General features: G+C 43.9%; 1 protein-coding gene across 1 annotated transcript in view; it reads right to left on the reverse strand.

The window, feature by feature from the left end:
- The window catches only part of ABCA13 (ATP binding cassette subfamily A member 13), a 2,435,905-nt gene that overhangs the window by 1,617,274 nt on the left and 797,017 nt on the right, over window positions 1-21,614 (reverse strand). Inside the window, exon 23 of the mRNA XM_069216941.1 lies at window positions 21,364-21,478. Coding sequence (XP_069073042.1) covers window positions 21,364-21,478 — 115 coding nt within the window. The remainder of the gene's footprint in view (window positions 1-21,363; window positions 21,479-21,614) is intronic.

The raw sequence follows: 21,614 nt of genomic DNA on the forward strand, positions 1-21,614 counted from the left end.
GGTGTCCATAGAGGAAACACACCCGGAATGAGGGTTCAGTATGACTAAGTGATTAATCCCCATCAATCCCTGTCCAAGTTCAACTCCTGTCAACTGGTCATGTCCATAGACACAATAACCATCAGGCACTTTCACATACATAATGATGTACACAGCAGTAATCTCATACCCATGCTGGCCATACCTGGATGTACCCCTGTGCCTGTGTCACATTAGCTGTAATGCCACCATGCAGCATCTCAGGTATCATAATGCAAGAGGACTGCATTGAGGGGGAGGACGTATGTGTGTAGGAAGGCGACCACACCCGCACAGTCAAAAGATGAAATGGAACTCTGCCACGTCCATCAGTGCAATGCAATGTAGCACACATACACAAACATCAACACGAGGAACTAGCAATGCTAATAAGAGCATTGTGTCTTTGCAATGCCATGCATTGGATGGTACTAGGTGTGAGCACCTCATAGGTGTATGTGAAAAATGAAAGACTGGGACGGGGCAAATTGTCATGTGTGGTGCTGTGGCATCAGCACAACACCACCCATTGCAAGGCCTCACCATACAAATGGAAGCATAGGGAGGGTTGATGTGGACAAGAAGGTGCCAAGCCACAAATAGGACATAAATCACACCTAGATGTGACGTACACAATTGCACAAAATGCCCTTCCCTACTTGTGACATGCAGGTGGGGAATAGGGCTGAAAGACTGCAAACATCAATTACAGGAACAATGTATGGGAACCAAGATGACAATGAGCCACCAGTAGGAAGTCAGTAATGTCACATATCAACTGCACAACACAGACACAATAATTGTACAATATCTCATGGCAGAGGACGATGGCTCTCCTGCGGATCTGCCTGTCCTGGACTACCCTGATGACCTGGATGACCAGCTGACAACCATCAGCCAGGAAACTCTCCAAGATGTCCTGGGAACCCTCCAGACACCACCTTCAGTTGCCAGGAGGAGCATTCCTGTAGCAGCCATCCCAAATGCCCCACCCACCATCCCAGTAGTATGACCTGCCAGCTCCAACACAGCTGAGGACTCTGAGGACACAGGGACCAACTTTGAGAGGACAGTAGTGGGAGTCCAGCAGGAGCTGGCCAAGGAGGTGCGGGTGGGGATGCAAAGTATGGCAGCCAGCTTTGAGGGTATGCGCACGTGCATCATGACGGCCACTGAACAGACAGCAGCCAAACAAGGCACACAATCCCCACTGCATGGAGTACAGCAGTGTCTGAGGGACCTAACCATTGTCATGAGGGAGTTGCACAACACCTGCCCTCCCAATCTTCCTGCAGCATGTATGACAACAAGCAGGACTCCATGCACCATGAACTGGCCTCCCTCAGGGCAGACATGGCTGCCTACCACAGGAATGTTGCTGCCATACTAAAAAATCAGCAGCTCCTTCTTGCTGCAGTGATGCCATATGTAGTTCCACAGATGGTAGCTGCCGGGAAGTTGGTGTCCACTTCTCCAACCACTGAAGTATGTGTGGCCCCCTCTACTCCACCATCACCAACATCAAGGGCAGAGGAGACAACACACGCATCAGAGGTTGAAGATGTGGAACAGATCATCTTCACCCATAAGAATACCCATTAGACCTAACCCATGCCACATGGGCAGCGATTTCCCTTTGTCCTGTGTTTGACATCATGCCAGTGTTGCTACAGTTGGTGACATACACTCTTCACCAACACACAGTTAACCTTTCCACTATGGACTGCAAGCATCTCTCACTACTCAATTGGCAATTCATGTTCCCCTGCACTGAACAACACTTTACCCAAGCATGTCCAGTGACATGTCCCTCCACCCTGGACTTGTGTTGTGTCACAATAGATGGGTTTTCACTAATGGGGTCACAGACCTGGACAATGTAAATATTGCATTACAGCACTTGTAAATAAACAGCACCTACACAACCACATTGCCTCTGTGTAATGTGACACATCCACCTTGCTGTAGATTTTTGATGTGAGTAACATGTCTATAGTCACAGCGTGTCAGTACAAGAGTGCAGAAATATTGGGGGCACATATCTACGCACAAGGTACCTACATGATGAACGTCAATGCTAAACACATCCTCTACGAGCAAGTCATTGTGTATGTGAAATATGTTGAACACATATATACCTCACCCTCTACATATAGCAGGAATGGCTGTGTAAGAGTGCTCGGGCAATAACGACAGCTGCAAGTACCAGTGAAACACATTCGTGTGAAATTGATATGCTTAACCTCATCTGAAATGGGCACTGCTCAGTTTAGCAGTGTTGACATGAACTGCAGGCTGTAGTCAGACATCCCACAGTCCCCAACATTCCGACACAGGACCCAAACAATGACAGCTTAAAAACCACACCTACTTGTCCAATACATGGGAACCATAGTCACCTTGAGTGGTAGGTACATTGGATGGCAGATGCATTGACAAGTAGATGTGTTGTATCTGCCAATGTGACAGCTCAGTTGGAAGTGGGAATGAACATGTCAAGAGAGGGATCTGAATGCAGGATGGAATCTCAAGGCCAACACACAAGTCTCATTGTACAGTCATGGCAAGACCCTGAGACCCAAGCATATGACACATTCAGTAAGGGAGTACCCAAACTTTTATTATATAGGTATAAAACTGAACTAAAAACTATGAAAAACGCCTATCCTAACCTAATCTATCCTACCTACACATTACCCACAACTGGCCCTAACTACCCTATGCTAAACGTACTTACCAAATTTAACAACACACTCTAAACATTGGCTCCCCGCCCCCCTTTATATCACAAGACAAATGCAGGACACCTTATACTAACCTAAACATATACTACCTAATCCTAACCAAATATATATTTTTTGTATATTTTTTCAATTTTTTTATTTAAAAAAAAAGTATTTATTTTTCGAAACAGAAATGTCCCAACATTATCCCCCCCCACCCACCCACAAACTAACATGTAATAATTTGAAAACTCACCCCCCAAACCTACTTATTCTATCTAAACAAATAACCTAATCTAACCTATTATTTAACCCCTAAAGCCCACTATGAAAATGATAAGGAATGAGGAGGGAGGGGACTGAACTGGGGATGAATGGAAGGCATCAGTTCAGAGACTTGCCCTCTTGAGTGTCCTCTTGATGGGCTTCAGTCTCTTTGAGTTGCAGTCCACCTCCTTCTTGATGCTGTCCAGCTACTTGACGACCAGTCTCATGTCCCTCTGTAGGTCCTTTATTACTGACGTATCAATTGCAGAGGTGCCAATGTAGAGGGTGTTGCAGGTGGGGCAGAAGTGACAGTGGCGGCTGTGGCCTCCTGTATAAATGTGGTGCTCAGTCCGCTCTTTGTGGGCAGTGTGAGTCCCCTCTGGCTGAATGCCTGCCATTCCCCAGTGGCTCGCTCCTTTCGATAGCGTCGTGCCATCCTGCGGTACTCCACATCCAATATGTGGCGATAGCGCACTGCCCTCTTCTGGAACTCCCTGAGTTACTCACTGTCCATGTTGGCAGCTGTTAAATTGAGACAGGCAACCATCAGTGTCAGCATTGTGTGATGTATGTGCAGATGTTACTCTAACACTCCACCTCGATTTGCACATGCACTCCAAATCACATTCCAGATAATACAATGTCCCTGATGAATGTAACCGCAACATTGTCTTACTATGATGTCATTGACACCAAGGCGATGCAAAACAAGAGTTGGAACCAAAAAAACAAATCTGTGCATTGATTTAGTGCAATGTGTCACAATGCAAAGGCAGCAAGAACTGCACATGGGCCAGGCCCAATAATATTCATCATCTGAGTCAACTTTAAAACACACAACACCAGTAACTAGTAGATGTCATTGGAAGTATGGTATGCATTTGCTAATCATAAGGTGTCAGTGTTGATTGGAACACATGCAAGCCTGATTGAGATGACTGTCATCTACACTGTGACCATCACATCTACCTACAAATATTTGGTTCCCCTAACTCTGTGCCTCGGGGGGATGGGCATGCAATCCATCATCACAACTGTCAAAGTCAACCACTAAGGCGCGTCCACATATACATGGAGTTAGGGAGTGGACCAAATGTGAGGAGGGCTTCCACCTAGGAAGCAGGTATCCATAGGTCATTCACATCTACATTAATGTGTCTTGGTGTGGACACCCACCAACACCTGATCTAGCAACACAATTCCCTAAACACCCACACTGATGCCAGCACATGTCTGGCTTAGACCTGCATGCATGCCTATTACATACCACATCAGTATCATGTAAATGGAGTACAACTTATGGGGCATCATGCTGGGGGACAGTTACCCACCCAGTCCTACATGTACATTACAATACAGGTATGCACCAATTAGTGTGGAAAACTGGTGCATCACTGTGTTGTGAGAATGACAGTATGACCCAGTGCCAATATACTGACAGTGGTGCACTTCCAAGTCACATATGTGGCCTGCATGTGGCTACTAATAACCTTGTTCACATGCTGCTGCCTATTGCGCAGCACAAGACTCCCAAGATATGACTCTCTGCTTGCGAATGGGTAACCCATGCATGGGACTCAATGTCACCATCCAGCCTACTTTGAAATCTTATCATGTGCCAGCTCATCATATCTAGCATTGAGTGCAACACACAAGAGTCACTCACACAACAGCCACAATCACTACACAGGACAGACATTATCACATTTACTGGATACATCTGGGTCCTGATATCTTGCCACTTCTCCAATGGTGTAGGGGGCAGGTCCATCTGTAGGACATGTATAGAAAAACATGCTCAGTGTCATATCACTGTCACTATGAGTGGATAACATATCACAGTGTGTAGCATTTTAGATGAGTGAGCTAGTGATCCTGCTTGCAGACAGTACAACAGACATACCACTTCAAATTCACATTGACACTGACACTCCGGTGATTGAGAGCCACACTGGGCCTAAGACTCATGTAGTGCTATACCTTACAACAACCATTTGTGGGCAATCCATTTAAGATGGTACTCCATGGCATGATTTGGATTTGGGTGAAAAATCCATGGCACTTCCCAGGTGCACTGCAATACAAGTGACTCAGGTATTATGGCCTGTGCTTCAAGGGACACTGAGTAACTGTTTCATGGACATGGGGCTCAATTTTTAGTTTGCAAGTATCATGCGTTCAGTGGTCCATAACTGATGTGGTACAGTTGTATGTTGGTAACATATGCCCCATTGCTAGTGTCCCCTAAGGCAGGTATGCCCCCTTTGCCAACAAAATGGCAGGGATCATGTGTGTGTAATGATGACATTGTAGCGTTATACATAGATTGCCCACTTTGTTGTCAGGATCCAGTAAAAAATGGTGTGCTGCTGGTGTCTTGCCTTATTATCATTGACACAATGCATGGCCACAAGTGTTGTTATGGCCCCTGAAATGTCTGACTAAGTGATAGTCATACATGACTCAATAAACCTCTGACCTGCATTGTTAAAATGTATAGACATGTGGACTCCATCTCAGTACTAGGACAGTAACACTTCACTCTGGTTGCATTCAACCTGTCTACAAGCATTGCATGCAGCACACCAACACATCTGCTACTGCCACTCAGGAGCATTCTACAGTACACGTATGTCAATGGGATACTCAACAACTGGGCCACCGATCACCACACCCAGGTGGTCTAGCAGATCCTGCTCTCTGGCCACCAGGTCAGCCCAGCGATGCTTCAGCTGGTGCTCATTACGGCTGGTACGGTACACCCTCTTCAGGTGGTGGAGCACCTTGCCCCACCGCAGTCGCCTCGCCTCTGTCCAGTACCACTGTATCACTCTGACCCCCATCTCAAGCATCATGGGCAAGAAGTGGAACACCAGCCACACAAAACCTCTGAGCTCCTCCTCCCCCATCCGTGTCAGCCTCACCCTTCCTGACATGTCCCTCATGCACAATGTGAAACAGTAAATAGGGAAATAAAAAATGACAAAAAAGGAAACTTACAGCCCAAACTTATTAACCCCAACAAACCCAACTAATCAAATACCCGGACACACACCCTACAGTACAAGTACAAAGAAAAATACAGTTAACTACCCAAAATCCAAGACACTGGTAAAAGTAGCACTCACAGTTCACAACAGACACAAGAGAGACACCACAAAATATACAAAATCGCCTACAACACACCACCAACACCAAGACACAGCCACACAGTCAAAAGATGCACAGACTGTAAAGTGAAAGTACACCCACTGTACCATGCCTGTAAACAGGATTTCCTATAACATCACTTCCTGTCCCCTTGCGACGCATTTTACATCATGCTCATGTTTCGGAAGTTTGCGTTTGCGGGTCTTTTCGACGCATTAGCGTCAAAATGTTTGACTCTATTTGTCATTGCGTGCTCTTGGTCCATTGACCATGGATGCACCCTGTATCAACAGGCAAATGGGATAGTATGGGCTGCAGTGTGTAATAATATGTATGGCCACATGTGGTAGACCATGCAACTTTGTGATTTGGTTGTGTATGGTCTTCTACACTGATGTGCGTGTTTCTGATTGAGCGGCATTCAATACTTTGGACGTCATGCATATCTATGAACGTGTACCAACTGTGTATCCACATTTGATGGCAGTCAGTGATCTACAATAGTCATGGTATGTGTTTGTGAAATGTGTTGACTCATGTGATGTGTGTAGTTGTTTGTCTCAAAGGGCATTACATTTAAGACAATATACACAACTCAGGCTTTGTTAATGATGGTTGATGAGTGCTATGTAGGATATATTAGCCCTCAACTGTCTCTAAATGTCGGTAATGAGTTCATGGTGACCTGTGTGTGGACTACACAAATGTCTGACATGTGTACATATTTGGTACGTACTGTGTTTGACACACTGTGACTAAATTCCACCCATATAATGTTTTGTACACATGTCAGTTTGACTCACTACAATTAGTTAGGTTTCTTGTGTTGCTGTGGTGGACCTTCTGCCCTAGCTGCATGTATTCTCATTATTTTAGATGTGCATTCCAAAGAAATGTCCAGTCCAAGTGAGTGGGTATGTGTACCCTGTGTCAGGATTGGGCTCCATGGCAGTGGCAGGACTGACTTCCAGGGATGGACTGCGCAGGGCAAGTGTTTTGAACATTGATTGTCATACCTCGGACAATAATTCTATCCATTGTCACAAATGATGCCCCCCCTATCACATACGCTCCTTGCAGACATTGCAAGTGTCAGACTTAGTAATGTCAGTGGTCTGTTCATACATTCCTGTCCTTCTGATATTTTACATCCACTGCCTCATGTTTGGGGCCCTTGTGTACCATATTATTGGAGATGTCATAGTTGTGTGTCATGAGCTACAATTAAACATGTTGGCAACTTGGATGCGACTCATATGTTGTGGTCCATTGATTGTGTCCTTCATTTGTAACATTCAAGTGATGAGTCTATTTGTTGTGTGTGTGAAAGTTTCTGTCCAAAAATACACATCACATGTGATAATGCATCAGAAATTGTCAGACTTCTATTTGTGACATGCTCCCTGAGGTAATACTCACATTCCTAAGGTACATGTGATGGAGAATGAAGACACCAGAGCAGGATTGTGTGATCAAGTAAGGTGTTTATTGACATATCTTAACAAGGTGTGTAGAGTGACTATAAAGTGAAAAGGTTGTGTATGATTTGCCGCCTGCAGCACATTCCTGCAGCTGTGTTCTGCTGTTCCCCCTCATTTTCCCTGTCACCATCCTCCTCCTCCTCCTCCTCAGGCAATTCTTGGTCCAGCTCATCTAATGGGATGTTCATCCTCACACAAATGTTGTGCAGGATAGCACAGGTCAGTATAATTTTACAAACACTGTGTGGGGCATATAGGAAGCTGCCTACTGTGATGACCAGGCACCTGAACGTGGACTTCAGGATGCCAAAAGTCCTTTCCACAATGGTTCATGTCCTCGGATGTGCCTCATTATAGGCACGCTCTGCTGCTGTGCTTGGGTTGGGGAATGGGGTCATGATCCATGACTGGATCCCGTAACCCTGATCCGCTGCAAAAGATAATAGGAGTGAGTATTTTGTTAATGCTTGCAACAGGATTGTCATGTAGCATGGCAGTAGATATCTTGTGTTGTCTGTGACTCATATGTGTTTGTGGTATGGTGTGAATTCTTGGCCTTCCGAGAGGTCTTCTCAGCACTGGGTTGTTGGACATTACAACTTGTGTTTGTTTCATGGACCTGGGAAATATGATTTGATATCTTAACTGTTGGTCAGTATGTATGTACCATGCATTGTGTAGTGTCCCATATGTGTCAGTGTGTTTCCACTGGAGGGGACATGATACATCCACACACACAATGGGTTCAGATGTGGTGGTAAGATGGTTGCACTGCATGGCCTGAACATCCCATCCATTTAGACATGTGCCATTATAGATTAAATGCGACACTGAGGCCCTTTGAATTGGGTAGGTGACAATGCACAACACATCTCCATAATTTGGCTGCACTCAGCTGGTCAGGATTGACAATGCACGATTGTCCCATGTGTGTCTTGTTGCTGGGCAACCCTTTGTTGTTCCCTCTGCCAGTTGCTCATGTGCAGCCGTGCACCTATATTACCAACCTTGCACCAGGGAACCTGGCTAACTGCCTTGTGGAGGTGGATGTATCTGTGCAGGAAGGGCAATCTCCCAATACATATGCTGTTTTGATCGACAATTGGCTCTTTCAGTGTGTGAAGCAGTGTGCAGTTCGCATTGGTGGCACATCAATATAGGTTCATAGCACAGTCCACTTCCTTACTGCAACCTGCAAACAGCACCCCTGGAGTGGTGTTTGGTGTTGGCACTGTCTCAGTATTTCTGTGTCACCTACACCCGAGTCAGCATCATCATGCTATGTGTCTCATGGTGTTGGACCTACTGCAACACACATTGCACACCATACCTCGCTACATACTGTTTGGGAGGGTGGCCAATTGACTATGTGGCTTAAAGTAATTGTAAATAGTTCAACTTCCAAGTTGTACTTACAGTGCAGGCCATGTCATTGTCACTGTGGGCTTTAACATTGGTCCCTTGGTTCTCTAGAGTGGCAGCTAATGTTTGTGGCAGCCGTCAGTTGTCCAAGGGTGTGTATCCCAATGTGTCAGGGTGTACAACATAACTACCAGTGTCACACCTCAGTGTCACCCTGCCCATGTGTCAATGTAGTGGTGTATGTCTTGTGTGTCCTACAGGGTTGTTGTGCAGTGTGTATATTGCTAGGTTTGGATACTTACCGACAAGTAGGCCATTGCCATATTGTCCATCCTTGAAGTGCTCATTGATCCTGCTGATCCTGGTTATGAAGGAGTCATGGACACTCCCAGGATACTTGGCCAAGATTTTAGTGAACAGCCTCTGGTGGTCAACTATGGCCTGCACATTGATAGTATGCATGTGCTTTCTGTTCCTGAATAGGTGCTCTGTTGCTGCAGGTGGGACAATCCAGACATGCTTGCAATCACTTGCACTGAGCACATGCGGGAAGCCATGGATTTGATAAAACCCTTGTTTTATCTCCTGCTGCTTCTGCTGGGTGTTGGGGAAGCTAATGTGGCGGGGTGTCAGGGAGGTTATGAAATCTAACACCTGAGGGCTGTTATACCCCAGCGACCAGGGCACCTGTTGTCTAGAAGGAGCCACTTGCCAACATATGCAGGACAGCTAGCAGCTTGGTCACAGATGGTACGTTCTGTGGTGTCTGCAGGCTAGCTGTTAGTTGTGGCTCAATATGGCGCAGCAGCTACAGTATGGCTTGGCAGATGAGTTGATAGCTCTGAATGATGTCCTGTTTCTTAAAAGTCTCTCCTGCCTTCTGAGTTGCAGTTGTGGGCTGCGTTGGGGTGGTGGTGGTTGCTGCGTTGGTCCCGTGCTCGGCGTTGTCTTGCGTGCTACATCAGTAGCACCTCCATGTTGTCCTGCTGGTCTGTAATGTTGGTTGTGTTTGTTTTCCTTAAGTAGTGGTGGGTTTTCCTCATTTTAACACCTCCCCTGACCCAGGCATTAAAATTTGACACAAATCGGAGTTAACATAATTTTTTGGGTCCACCTCCCACCTATGCATCATTTTTGCCCTGTTGGATAAATATGGCGCTGGGGGCTTTAAGTCTCTTTTTGGACAGTAACGCCTACCTTGCATCTCATTGATTCAAAGTGGTTTCAAGCATCCTAAAAAAGATGTTATCTCCATTTTTTTATGCTAGACAGGTATAGAGTCAAAGTATAAATATGGAGTTCAGTTTGAGCTGAATTAGCATTAAAAATGATGCTAATTCAGCACAAACAGAGTATAAATATGGGCCTATGTAGTCTGTCCAGCTAGAAGAGGAAATATGTCGCCTGAAGTCAAAACTGAATAGAGCCCTCAAATCCCAATGCCAGAGTAAAAGTGATAACTTGTCTGTAAAAAATAAAAATCAAATGCTCAAGATCAGCTTACAGGAAACTGAGACAGATTAATGGAAAGAGAAAGAGGAAGTCAAATTGGTCTAGCTCCATGAAATAACAAAATAAAATGACCGAAGGTCATGTTTAATGTTATGACAGTTGCCAACTCTCTTTCAGTCATGGATAACATCGCAACCGCTTGTTTGGAAACTTAGATCAGAAAATTATTTGCTGACCTCACCCCTACTAGCTTTTTCCTACCATGCTTTGCAGGGATGAAAAGAAGACAATCTTGAAGCAACAGGGAAACAGGTGGAAAAGGTGATCCGCTCCACTTGTTTAACCAGCACCTCCAGGCTGAATGGTCTGCGGCTGCAGTATTTAACTGGGCTTCCAAAAAGTTAGCAAATATTTATCCCCACTATTCCAATCTTACTTTTTAGGATGCTCATTTCCTGACAGTTGAAAGGGATCCTTAGTAGTACCTAGTTATAAAAAAGGGGACCCCACACCTCACAAGAATTTCAACCTAATCAGCCTCCTTGATATCGAGGGCAAATGTTACACGAATATCCTAAACCACAAACTGGAAAAACGTAACAGAGAAAAACAGCTAAACCACCACACCTTCCAAACCGGATTTCAGAAAGGACGCAACATTGAGGATAATGTGCTCTGCTTCACCCACCTAATAAAAAAACACCCTGGAAGAAAGACAGATCATTATATATCAGATTCATTGATTTTCCACCACTTTGATTGTGTATCAAGAGGCAAACGGGGCATCCCATTGTCCCTGCTAAAATCCATCATCACGCTACTCTCGGACACATGGGTAAAAATAAAAGTTAGCTCCAACTGGGTCACAGCCTCTAAAATTCAGATCAACAAAGAATTAAAACAAGGATGCATGCTTTCACACTTAGGGCCATATTTATACTTTTTGACGCAAAACTGCGCTATCGCAGTTTTGTGCCCAAAAAATTAGCGCCGGCTAACGCCATTCTGAAGCGCCATGTGGGCGCCGTATTTATTGAATGGCGTTAGCCGGCGCTAGCAGACCGGCGCTGCCTGGTGTGCGTGGAAAAAAAACACGTACACCAGGCAGCGCCGGCGTTGGGGAAAATGGCGTTAGGGCGTCTTAAAATGGGGCAAGTCAGGTTGAGGCAAAAAAATCGCCTCCACCCGATTTGCGCCATTTTTAACGACGCCCAGACGCCATTTACATGACTCCTGTCTTAGTAAAGACAGGAGTCATGCCCCCTTGCCCAATGGCCATGCCCAGGGGACTTATGTCCCCTGGGCAGGGTCATTGGGCATTGTGGCATGTAGGGGGGCATGTAGGGGGGCACAAATCAGGCCCCCCTATGCCAAAAAAAAATATAAAAAAAACAAAATTATACTTACCTGAACTTACCTGAATGTCCCTGGGATGGGTCCCTCCATCCTTGGGAGTCCTCCTGGGGTGGGCAAGGGTGGCAGGGGGGTCCCTGGGGGCATGGGAGGGCAGCTGTGGGCTCATTTTGAGCCCACAGGTCCCTTAACGCCTGCCCTGACCCAGGCGTTAAAAAGAGGCGCAAATGCGGGGTTTTTTGCCCCGCCCACTCCCGGGCGTGCTTTTTGCCCAGGAGTATAAATACGACGCATTTGTGTCGCAGTCATTTTTTTACACGGGAACGCCTACCTTGCATCTCATTAACGCAAGGAAGGCGTTCACGCAAAAAAATGACGCTCATTCCTCATACTTTGGCGCTAGACAGAGTATAAATATGCCCCTTATTATTTAATCTGTATTTAGCCGATTTAAAGGCGCATCTGGAAAAGGAAAGTACTTTACTCCCTAAAATAGTGAGTCACAAAATACAAATGCTGCAATATGCAGACTTTACTGTGCTCATTGACCAGATGCAAATCAGATTACGGAGACTTCTCGACTTCCTGGTTAAGTATTGCAAATCTAACAACCTCTTTACAAACGTTGCCAAGACAAAGGTCATGACCAGTGGCGTAGCGTGGGGGGTTCAGGGGGGGCCGGCCGCACCGGGCGCAACATCTTGGAAGAGACTAAATCCACAGGTTAGGGGGCGCAAATTACTTGCCTTGCCCCGGGTTAGGGGGCGCAAATTACTTGCCTTGCCCCGGGTGCTGACAACCCACGCTACGCCACTGGTCATGACCACAGGCCCCAAGTTAATATGTAAATGATATTGCTTTATCCGAAGGAGCCCAATGGCGAAGGTGGCCTCTTGCAAATACCGTGGAGCATGGCTGGATTGTGAGGTCGAATCACGCCTCACATACATGTTCAGCAAGCCGTAGCCAACTCTCTGACCTGTCTTCTGCAAACTGTATAAGTATCTGCAGTCCCCCGATTTAAGAGTATCACTAACAATGACCACTAGCAAGCTAATGTACACTGTAGCATATGGAGCAACACATGCTCAAATCCGACTAGAATTTAACTAAACTAGCCAACAGCTGGCCTTGAAAACGAAGTTCCTGTCCAATTGCCTAAAAGAGAAACAAGCACAGGCTGGTGTGTTAAAACATATCCTATGGCCTGTACTAAATAGGGAACAATCCTCTTGGCATCAGTACCTGAGCAGCTCGCTGACCACCTTAGAAGCACAGGATAAATGGTCTGCTAACCTCTCTGTAAAGCAGATTTCGAAATTACTACTAAAGCAAGCAAAACTAATATTCATCAACTGCTACACAGGAAGAATTTGAAGGAGACATTCCATGGTAGCGGGGCTGATTGCATTTATAACTCAGGGTCAGTTAGAACTTATTTGTCCTAACTCTTGGTGAAGGGACTGAAAACTCAGCTGATGAAACTCCGATTTTGACTGATTTCCCCTAATAGCTTTTTGGTATGGTAGAAGGGGGGGTGATGAGGATAAGCAGTGGAGGTTGTGCGCCATTGGAGGTGCGTCACTGGCTCACATATTCTGCATTTGCAAGACACTACTGCCATGTATAAAATACTGGTTATGGCCCATCCAGAGGTCCCTAAATATATGGACTTGTAATGAAGTTATGCAATGCTGCTTAAATGGGAAATCCACCCAGCTGTCAGTCCCTTTCCTGAAATTTCTAAAATTGGCGCTTTTAGCCATTCAGGTGGCTGCAGGGCCCACAGCCATCGCAGGCTCTGCTCGCTGCTAGTGTAGTACGTTCTTTAATGATTTATGGGGAAGTAGTGGGTGGGAGCCCACAGCACTGTATAGCAACCTATTAATCTGGCTCCCCATTTAATTTGAGCTACGAATTTTAGGTGGGCATCCATCACATCTGTTAAAGTAGTTCAGGATATTTTAACCGACTGCTGAAGGAGCACCCCACATGATGCACTTTAACACCTAGTCCTCTGCAGCGCATTAGTCGCCCCCCCTGATAGTGGCCCCCCTTTGAGGATGAGACCAACAGAAAGCATTTTGAACATAACTACCCCTATGAAGCATTAGTTGGTCACCATAGTAGTGGTACCCTTTTGAGCATTAGCTGCTGCCAATAAAGCCATCCCCAGAATAATGGTGAGTAAAGCTGATGTCTGTATGACCAGAGTACTAAGGCCCATATTTATACTTTTTGACGCAAAACTGCGCTAACGCAGTTTTGCGCCAAAAAAATTTGCGCCGGCTAACGCCATTCTGAAGCACTATGCGGGCGCCGTATTTATTGAATGGCGTTAGCCGGCGTTAGCCGACCGGCGCTGCCTGATGTGCGTGAAAAAAAAACACGTACACCAGGCAGCGCCGGCGTAGGGAAAAATGGCGTTTGGGCGTCCAAAAATGGGCCAAGTCAGGCTGAGGCAAAAAAATCGTCTTAACCCGATTTGCGCCATTTTTTTTGGGCGCCCAGACGCCATTAACATGACTCCTGTCTTAGCAAAGACAGGAGTCATGCCCCCTTGCCCAATGGCCATGCCCAGGGGACTTCTGTCCCCTGGGCATGGTCATTGGGCATAGTGGCATGTAGGGGGGCACAAATCAGGCCCCCCTATGCCAAAAAAAATTATTAAAAAAAAAAAATTATACTTACCTGAATGTCCCTGGGATGGGTCCCTCCATCCTTGGGTGTCCTCCTGGGGTGGGCAAGGGTGGCAGGGGGTGTCCCTGGGGGCTTGGGAGGGCACCTCTGGGCTCATTCTGAGCCCACAGGTCCCTTAACGCCTGCCCTGACCCAGGCGCTAAAATCCGTCGCAAATGCGGGTTTTTTAGTCCCGCCCACTCCCGGGCATCATTTTTGCCCGGGAGTATAAATACGACGCATATGCATCGCAGTCATTTTTTAAGACGGGAACGCCTACCTTGCATATCATTAACGCAAGGAAGGTGTTCACGCAAAAAAATGACGCTAACTCCATGAACTTTGGCGCTAGACGCGTCTAACGCCAAAGTATAAATATGGAGTTAGTTTTGCGTCGAATTTGCGTCGAAATAAACGATGCAAATTCGGCGCAAACGGAGTATAAATATGCCCCTAAACGTTCTTAAGAAATTGCACTAGTTGACCAGCCATCCATTCAAATTAGTAGGAGGGCTTCATCTGGGCTTCCGCAGCACTTTATAAGGCTGCATGAAGCACTTTAAGCCACATACCATGGAGCACTTTAACTTAAAGCAATTTAACAAATGCTTCCAGATACAGCTCCTGCTGGTTAGCCCAGTAATTACTGGCTCATTAGTCTTAGTTGCATCCTATAAAGTAATTCCCAGTTTAATGGAGGATCCAGTTGCTAACTCTCACATGCTCTGCGTACCGTGCCTCCTAGAGGCACTTTAAAACCCGTGTCCCAAGTAAAGCATCACTCTAGAGCCCCCGAAACAAACTGTTGATAAGTAAACCATAGCTCCCCCATAAGGTCTCAACACAAATTTTGGTTAGGGTTAATATGTTTACGTTTCACCACGCGATAATGTTACCGATTATTGTTTGAGTGGTTCACAAATCTTTAATTACGGGAAACAGTCAAACGTAACAACGCTTGCCTGAACCACGACCCTCCGCATCTCAGCCTTAACCAGGCGGTTGTATGCACAACTATGCATGCTTTAGCCACGCATGCCTAAACTACGCAGTCGGAGCCACAACCGCGTCATTACCACGCATGCCTTACAATTTTGTTTGAAAAGTATGATTGGTAAAGGAATATGCATGGTAAATTGCAACATGCCGCCCCCTCGTCCTACCCCTAATACCCGACACCCCAGCCCTGCAATCCACCATGCCCTAGCACTTAAAACTGCACCTTCCCCCACCCTGAGCTCTAAAACTGCCACCCCTTCCATCAAAACTAACCGACCCCTCCATCCTGAGCCCTAAAACTGACCCCACCCTGCCATTAAAAGTACTCCGACCCTACCGCCCTGAGCCCTAAAACTGACCTTGTCCTTAAAACTACCCAAACCCCCACCCTGAGGCCTAAAATTTACCCTGCCCTTAAAACTACCCTAACCCCCTGCCCCGAGCCATACAACCGACCCCCTGGTTTCACAAATTAAACACTGCTGAGAAACACAGGGTTACCCCTTTAATGCCTAATGTTGATTGCCCTATAAGCCAGTTCGACCTTGGGAGTCAAGGAAGGATGAGCACACAATAGATATTTTGGGAGAACTATAATAATTACTGCAGGTAAGATGCAACACTAGCAATATTTGGGGGACTAAAATGTGTGAAACATGGGGGAGGACAAGTATAACAAGAAATGATGTAACCTTGAATTTACTTTACAAGAGTGTTAAAAGTTACCCCAGTGGTCTATGACTTAACAAAGTATCCCAATACATGGCTCCCTGTATCTTTTTAGCAATATAAAGCCTTAATGACTTGTAAACTCATGATAGGATATCCTCACACGTATTTTCACCTATGTATAATAACTATAACATGCATTTACATAGCTCTTACACAGATTGATATTTGCTCCCTAAAACCACTCTTAAACCTCTTAAAGGACTATTACTGAGTGTCATGGGGTAACGTTAGCAAATATCTAGGTGGTGTTACTATACTTTTGTTGATTAATCTATCTTCTGTGGGCACAGAAACTAGAAAGCTCAAAAGTAATGCTGCACACAATTTTACTTGTTCTGTATTTTTATATCAGTAATAATGATGTTTTATTAGGAATGTTTTCTATTATTATCGATTGTCTTTTGTAGACCTGATATATATTGTTTTATATCTATTATAGGTATAAATACCAGAAATAAATATCTGTTACTTAATAGGAATTGGTAACAGTATCACCAGCCTTAAGTAACTGCTTGCATTTCGATTGGCAATGAGTCAACCACCATCACAACCCCTCCTCTCAGATACCACATCACTGAAACATTGCACTAATGTATAAAAACAGAATTCTGCAAATGCATTTACACTTTAATTGCTGCTTCCGCAACACAGAATGGCTCAAGTAATGTCCACACTATAACAAAAAAATTGATATTACTTTTAATCTATACATAATAAAAGTGCATAAATACGAATAGGACATAAAGCAAACATTAGTTCATTGTTATGTTTTTGTCAGATAGATATCAAAAACAGTGTCAAATCATGATGCATCTTTTTAAAGGGGTGTTCCTGCATGGAGAGCATAGTTATGATTCATGTAAGTTGATATAAAAGTATCCCTGGCAGTTGGAACCTATTCGGAAATGGAGCATATTACCCACTATAACACCTGGGTGCATAATTATTAGTGAGTTGTGTCATACTTGCAACATGCAAAAAAGCTCAAGAGCGACGCAACTCTTAAGTTAGATTTATCAAGACACGCAAGGCCATTTTACCTGTCCCTGAGTGGCTTGATAAACCTACAGTAGTGCAATGCAGCACAAATCACTGTGTTGCGTTACTTTGTCCTGAGACAGCGTTCCATGGGTGGATCATGGGTGTTCCCGTGTATTTACCGATGGATTTTGGCATATTACCAGATTTACCATTACTGGTACACCTGGGGAAGCGTCAAAATCTAATGCCGCCCCAAGGGAGGCTTAACAAGGAGAAAATGTTTTATTTCTCCCGATTTTTTTCCTCTTTGTAGGTGTGCCGCATTCTGCAGCTCAACTAGGAAGAGGAAACGTTTTCAACACTATGGTGAAAGGATGCCTGCATTGGCACTAGGTAGCACTCAGTGCGCCAACGCAGGTAAAAGACAGCAATGGTTTGTTTAATGCAAAAGGTTGCTTGCTGCACTGCGCTGCATGATTTTTTGATAAATGTTCCCCCTGATTTAGAATGCCAGTCAAACTGTAAGGCAAATTGAACATCACAAGAGGTATTAGAGGCCAACCTAGTAATCGCACCCAATTCTCAAAATCCGAAATATGAAAAAAACCTCTCCATCCAGCCTTTTCCTGTCAACCCTTGAGGCTTTGGATCCACTTATCTAAAGATCTCAAACTCAGCAACAACCTACTCTTGTCAGAGAGCAAACATTATTAATAAAAATGTATCACTAAAACGTAATATGAAATAATGAAATAATGTGTTTTGAGAGGCCTAACTGAAATCCGTGCACTTTGAAATGTGCCTACTCTGATGTCAGCCATATTGAAGTTCAACGTGAAATTAAATAATGACTAATGAAAATATATTTTGTTTAATCATGTTTAAATATATTGACAAGATGATTATTAATAATGTACAAAAAGGGTAATGGTTTAGATTTAAAGGAAATGCTCTATTCTTTATGTTTTAGCATTAGTTAAAAGGCCTCACGTTTTAGTAATTTTCACGTTTTTGTAATTTTCTGGAGGTACTATGTATTTAAGAATGCTAACTTTGGAAAATAATGTTTCTTCAAACATCCTGTGTGACTTGCACACTGGAAATTTCTGTCTTTCTTCTACTGCTGATGTCCCATATTTCCTTGAGATAAAAACTGTTATTTTAACAAAGAACCTCAGTGCTCAATGTCCTGTTTTTCATGTTGCATTTCATTTCTGTTCCGGTTTTAGTTTTTGGCAGGAAGCACAAGTACTGTTCCTATATTGTTTAAATGTAATTAATCACAGAAGCTAGTGTCCGGAGACGAGAGTGGAGTGACATCCTAAAGCAATCATGGCTGCAGAAAATGTGAAGAGATACATCCAAAGTGCAGATAATGTTTTATTGGCTGCAAACCTTACCACACCATAGTCATGTCCAATAGAAGCTTAGTTAGTAACTTTTGGGACTTTAATATAGCAAAGTTTTAGGTGATGTACATTAGTTCTTCATTTTCTGAGTTCTGTTCAGATGTTGCTTAGCTTTTTGCCTATGATTCTAAAAGTGCAGTTATATTAGGCCCAGCTTTACTGAACTGTTTACTTTTTTTCATGTTCTGATGCTGTTTCCTGGAAACCTAATGTTCCTGCGCTCTGCTGAGGAAGATTCTACTGATTGCTGATCCATTTAGGAGATGTATAACCAATGTGCATTTGTCTTTCTTGCAGGGGTTTCTCCCTTAGAAAATCTGACTGCTTATTTTGGTAAGTGCCATAGTTCAATGTTTTCCAAATTAATTTTTGTCTTATTTTATTTTTGCATGAAGGCCACACACGCTTTTCGAATTAGAATGTTGGCTGACGTAAAATCTAATTTTAAATGTATATGAATTGATTGCGTTTCATTCAGCCGCACAAACTAAATGTATGCATTTCTTTTTTCCAGTTTAGTTAGATTGAGATTTCTCAGGCATTTTGGACAGCTTGTGATGTTTCTGTATTTCTATCATTTGGTCTTGAGCATGATTTCTGTGATCTTAGCATTGTTAATCTAAAGTGCAATAAATGTTTAAACTTTACCAAACTAGTGTTGTAATTCATGGCCACGTAGGTCATGGTGTGTTTAAATTACTGATACCAATTGATTATGTTGATTATTTGATGTTACACTTGATGTTTATTGGTTTGCAGTGTCTGCTTGGATGATTTCACACTCCTGTCTGAGTCAAAAGTTCTGAGTCGACCTCGGAGGGTAATTGATGTTTTATTCTATACATGTCACTTAATCATAGTAATATAAATAAATATAATATCTGATATGCCCACGCTCTCTATCCCAGAAAGACTTATTGAGACTTTTACTTAGAGACAAGTGCCTGATTTATAACTTAGCAGATGAGTTTCTCTGTCACAACGGTAACGTATATCCTGTCTGCAAAAATCTAAATCTCATTATGTTCTATAGGATTTGGATTTTGGCAGACGGGATATCCATCACAATTGTGACAGAGTAACCCGTCCACGAGTTCTAAATCAGGCCCTAACTCTTCACCCACACTTGACATTAAACAGATTCACTCAAATTGTTATACTGTAATTTCTAGTTCTCATGTGGTCAGGTCCATGCTATACAAATGGGAAGAAATAAAAGTATGAAAAAGCAACTCATATGTTACAAATGTTTCATAAACTGTTTTCTCTACTTTTGTTCTGCTGTAAAATACTTTCTGTGACTAGGTTTGGAATACTTTCTGTTCCCTCTATTACTTGTTACACAGGCGCACACACTATAGTTAGATTTGCCCTGTTTTCACACTAGTCAAAAGTTTCTGTGATATGTTCTCTTGTTTTAAGGACATGGATTTCACATTACATAGAGGTGTCTGTAGGGTGCAACAATCCAACCAGCTATCCTGCTTGCTATATAAACATACTTACAATTACATACACAGAAAGATTGAGTACCTTGCCCAGAATCATGTAATTTTTAGTCAAGTGTCAAGCAAGATTGACAACCCAGGTAGACAGGCTCCAAAGTCTGCAACTCATCCACTATCCTACATCTACTATTAGGGGATTGAAGATTATACGGGGTCTATTTAGGCCACTCTTCTAACCAGGTGTAATCCATGCAATGACATTTCTTTCTCTTCGTTGCTATGAGAATCACCCTTCAATTGCAGGGGCAAATGCAGCTGAGGAAGAATGATGGTGGCAGGCATCAGCACTGTCATACCCATGTCCCTGTTCCACCTTGTGGACCATAAGAATCAACAGCAGAAGCTGCTCATGGGTACTCCCCCTTTGAGCTCTCCCCTCTGCTCTGCTTTGCATGACCAACAGAGTGAGGCGAATCCTATGACACTCTGGGTTCCAGGTAATCCTTAGGATTATCTTCCCTGGAGTGCTCCAGCTTCCCTGGTTAAAGAGAAATCCCAGGGATTCACAATTGGATGTGGAGGCTGTCGGCGAGGGATTCCCATTTTGGCCGGGGAACTTGCATACGTCAGAGAAAAGTCCTCCTCAGGATTACAATAGTTCCACTGGGTTCATAGCTGTTAGGGGCATCTGGCCCTCCGTGAGATCGGAAAGGTTTTTAGGTTTCCCAAATGTCTCGAGCTGGCCTCCATTCCTGATAGCAAATGTGTGGGGTAAACACATTGTGTTCTAGTGTTAGAGCTATCCCCTGCATCTTTGTAGGGAGAACCAACTGCAAATCATGGAACTGTATGCAAGATGTGTGTAAAACTACGAGGCCTGCATATTGTACATTGTCTTTAGATATACGAGCAAGACAAATACATGCAGGAAATTTTGTACTTCACATACATTTCTACATATTACCAGAAACGTGCACCCTTTCCTCTTATAAATCAGTGCATCTCACCACAGATACAGAATGGGTAAAACCCTTTAATACAACTGGACCCTGATGTCCAATGCTTCACTGTGTTTTTTGTTGGCCTTCAAAATGCAAGTTAAGTATGTATTTAAAAAAGAAATGCTATTCGAACAATAACGAGTTTTATCATTTCAAATACTTTATGTTATATCCTGTGTTTTGTACGGTAGACGTTTATGTACAAAGCAGGACTTTTGTCTAGTGATACCAAGACATCTGTAGGATTTACCCTATGTTTCATGAGAAGGCCTATAAACTATTCATGTTTTCGTTTACACTGTTATTACCTCTTCAAGGCGAATTTCCTTCTCGTGGACGGATTTGCGAACCATGCTGGCCACAGAAATCATCCACGTTAGCATCATTATCAACGGAAAGAAGAATCCAATATTGGTCAGGAATCTGTGCAGGGAAAAAACATGCATATCAGCAATCGTCGAAGAAGATAGCATGTAATATTAGGTCTCAATAGCTGTCTGACGCAGTTATTTCCGAGAACACGGAGGCGTTTTATGAGACAACATGGCCGTTGATCTAA

The sequence above is a fragment of the Pleurodeles waltl genome, chromosome 2_1 (genome assembly GCF_031143425.1).
Source record: "Pleurodeles waltl isolate 20211129_DDA chromosome 2_1, aPleWal1.hap1.20221129, whole genome shotgun sequence".
Classification (NCBI taxonomy): Eukaryota; Metazoa; Chordata; class Amphibia; order Caudata; family Salamandridae; genus Pleurodeles; species Pleurodeles waltl.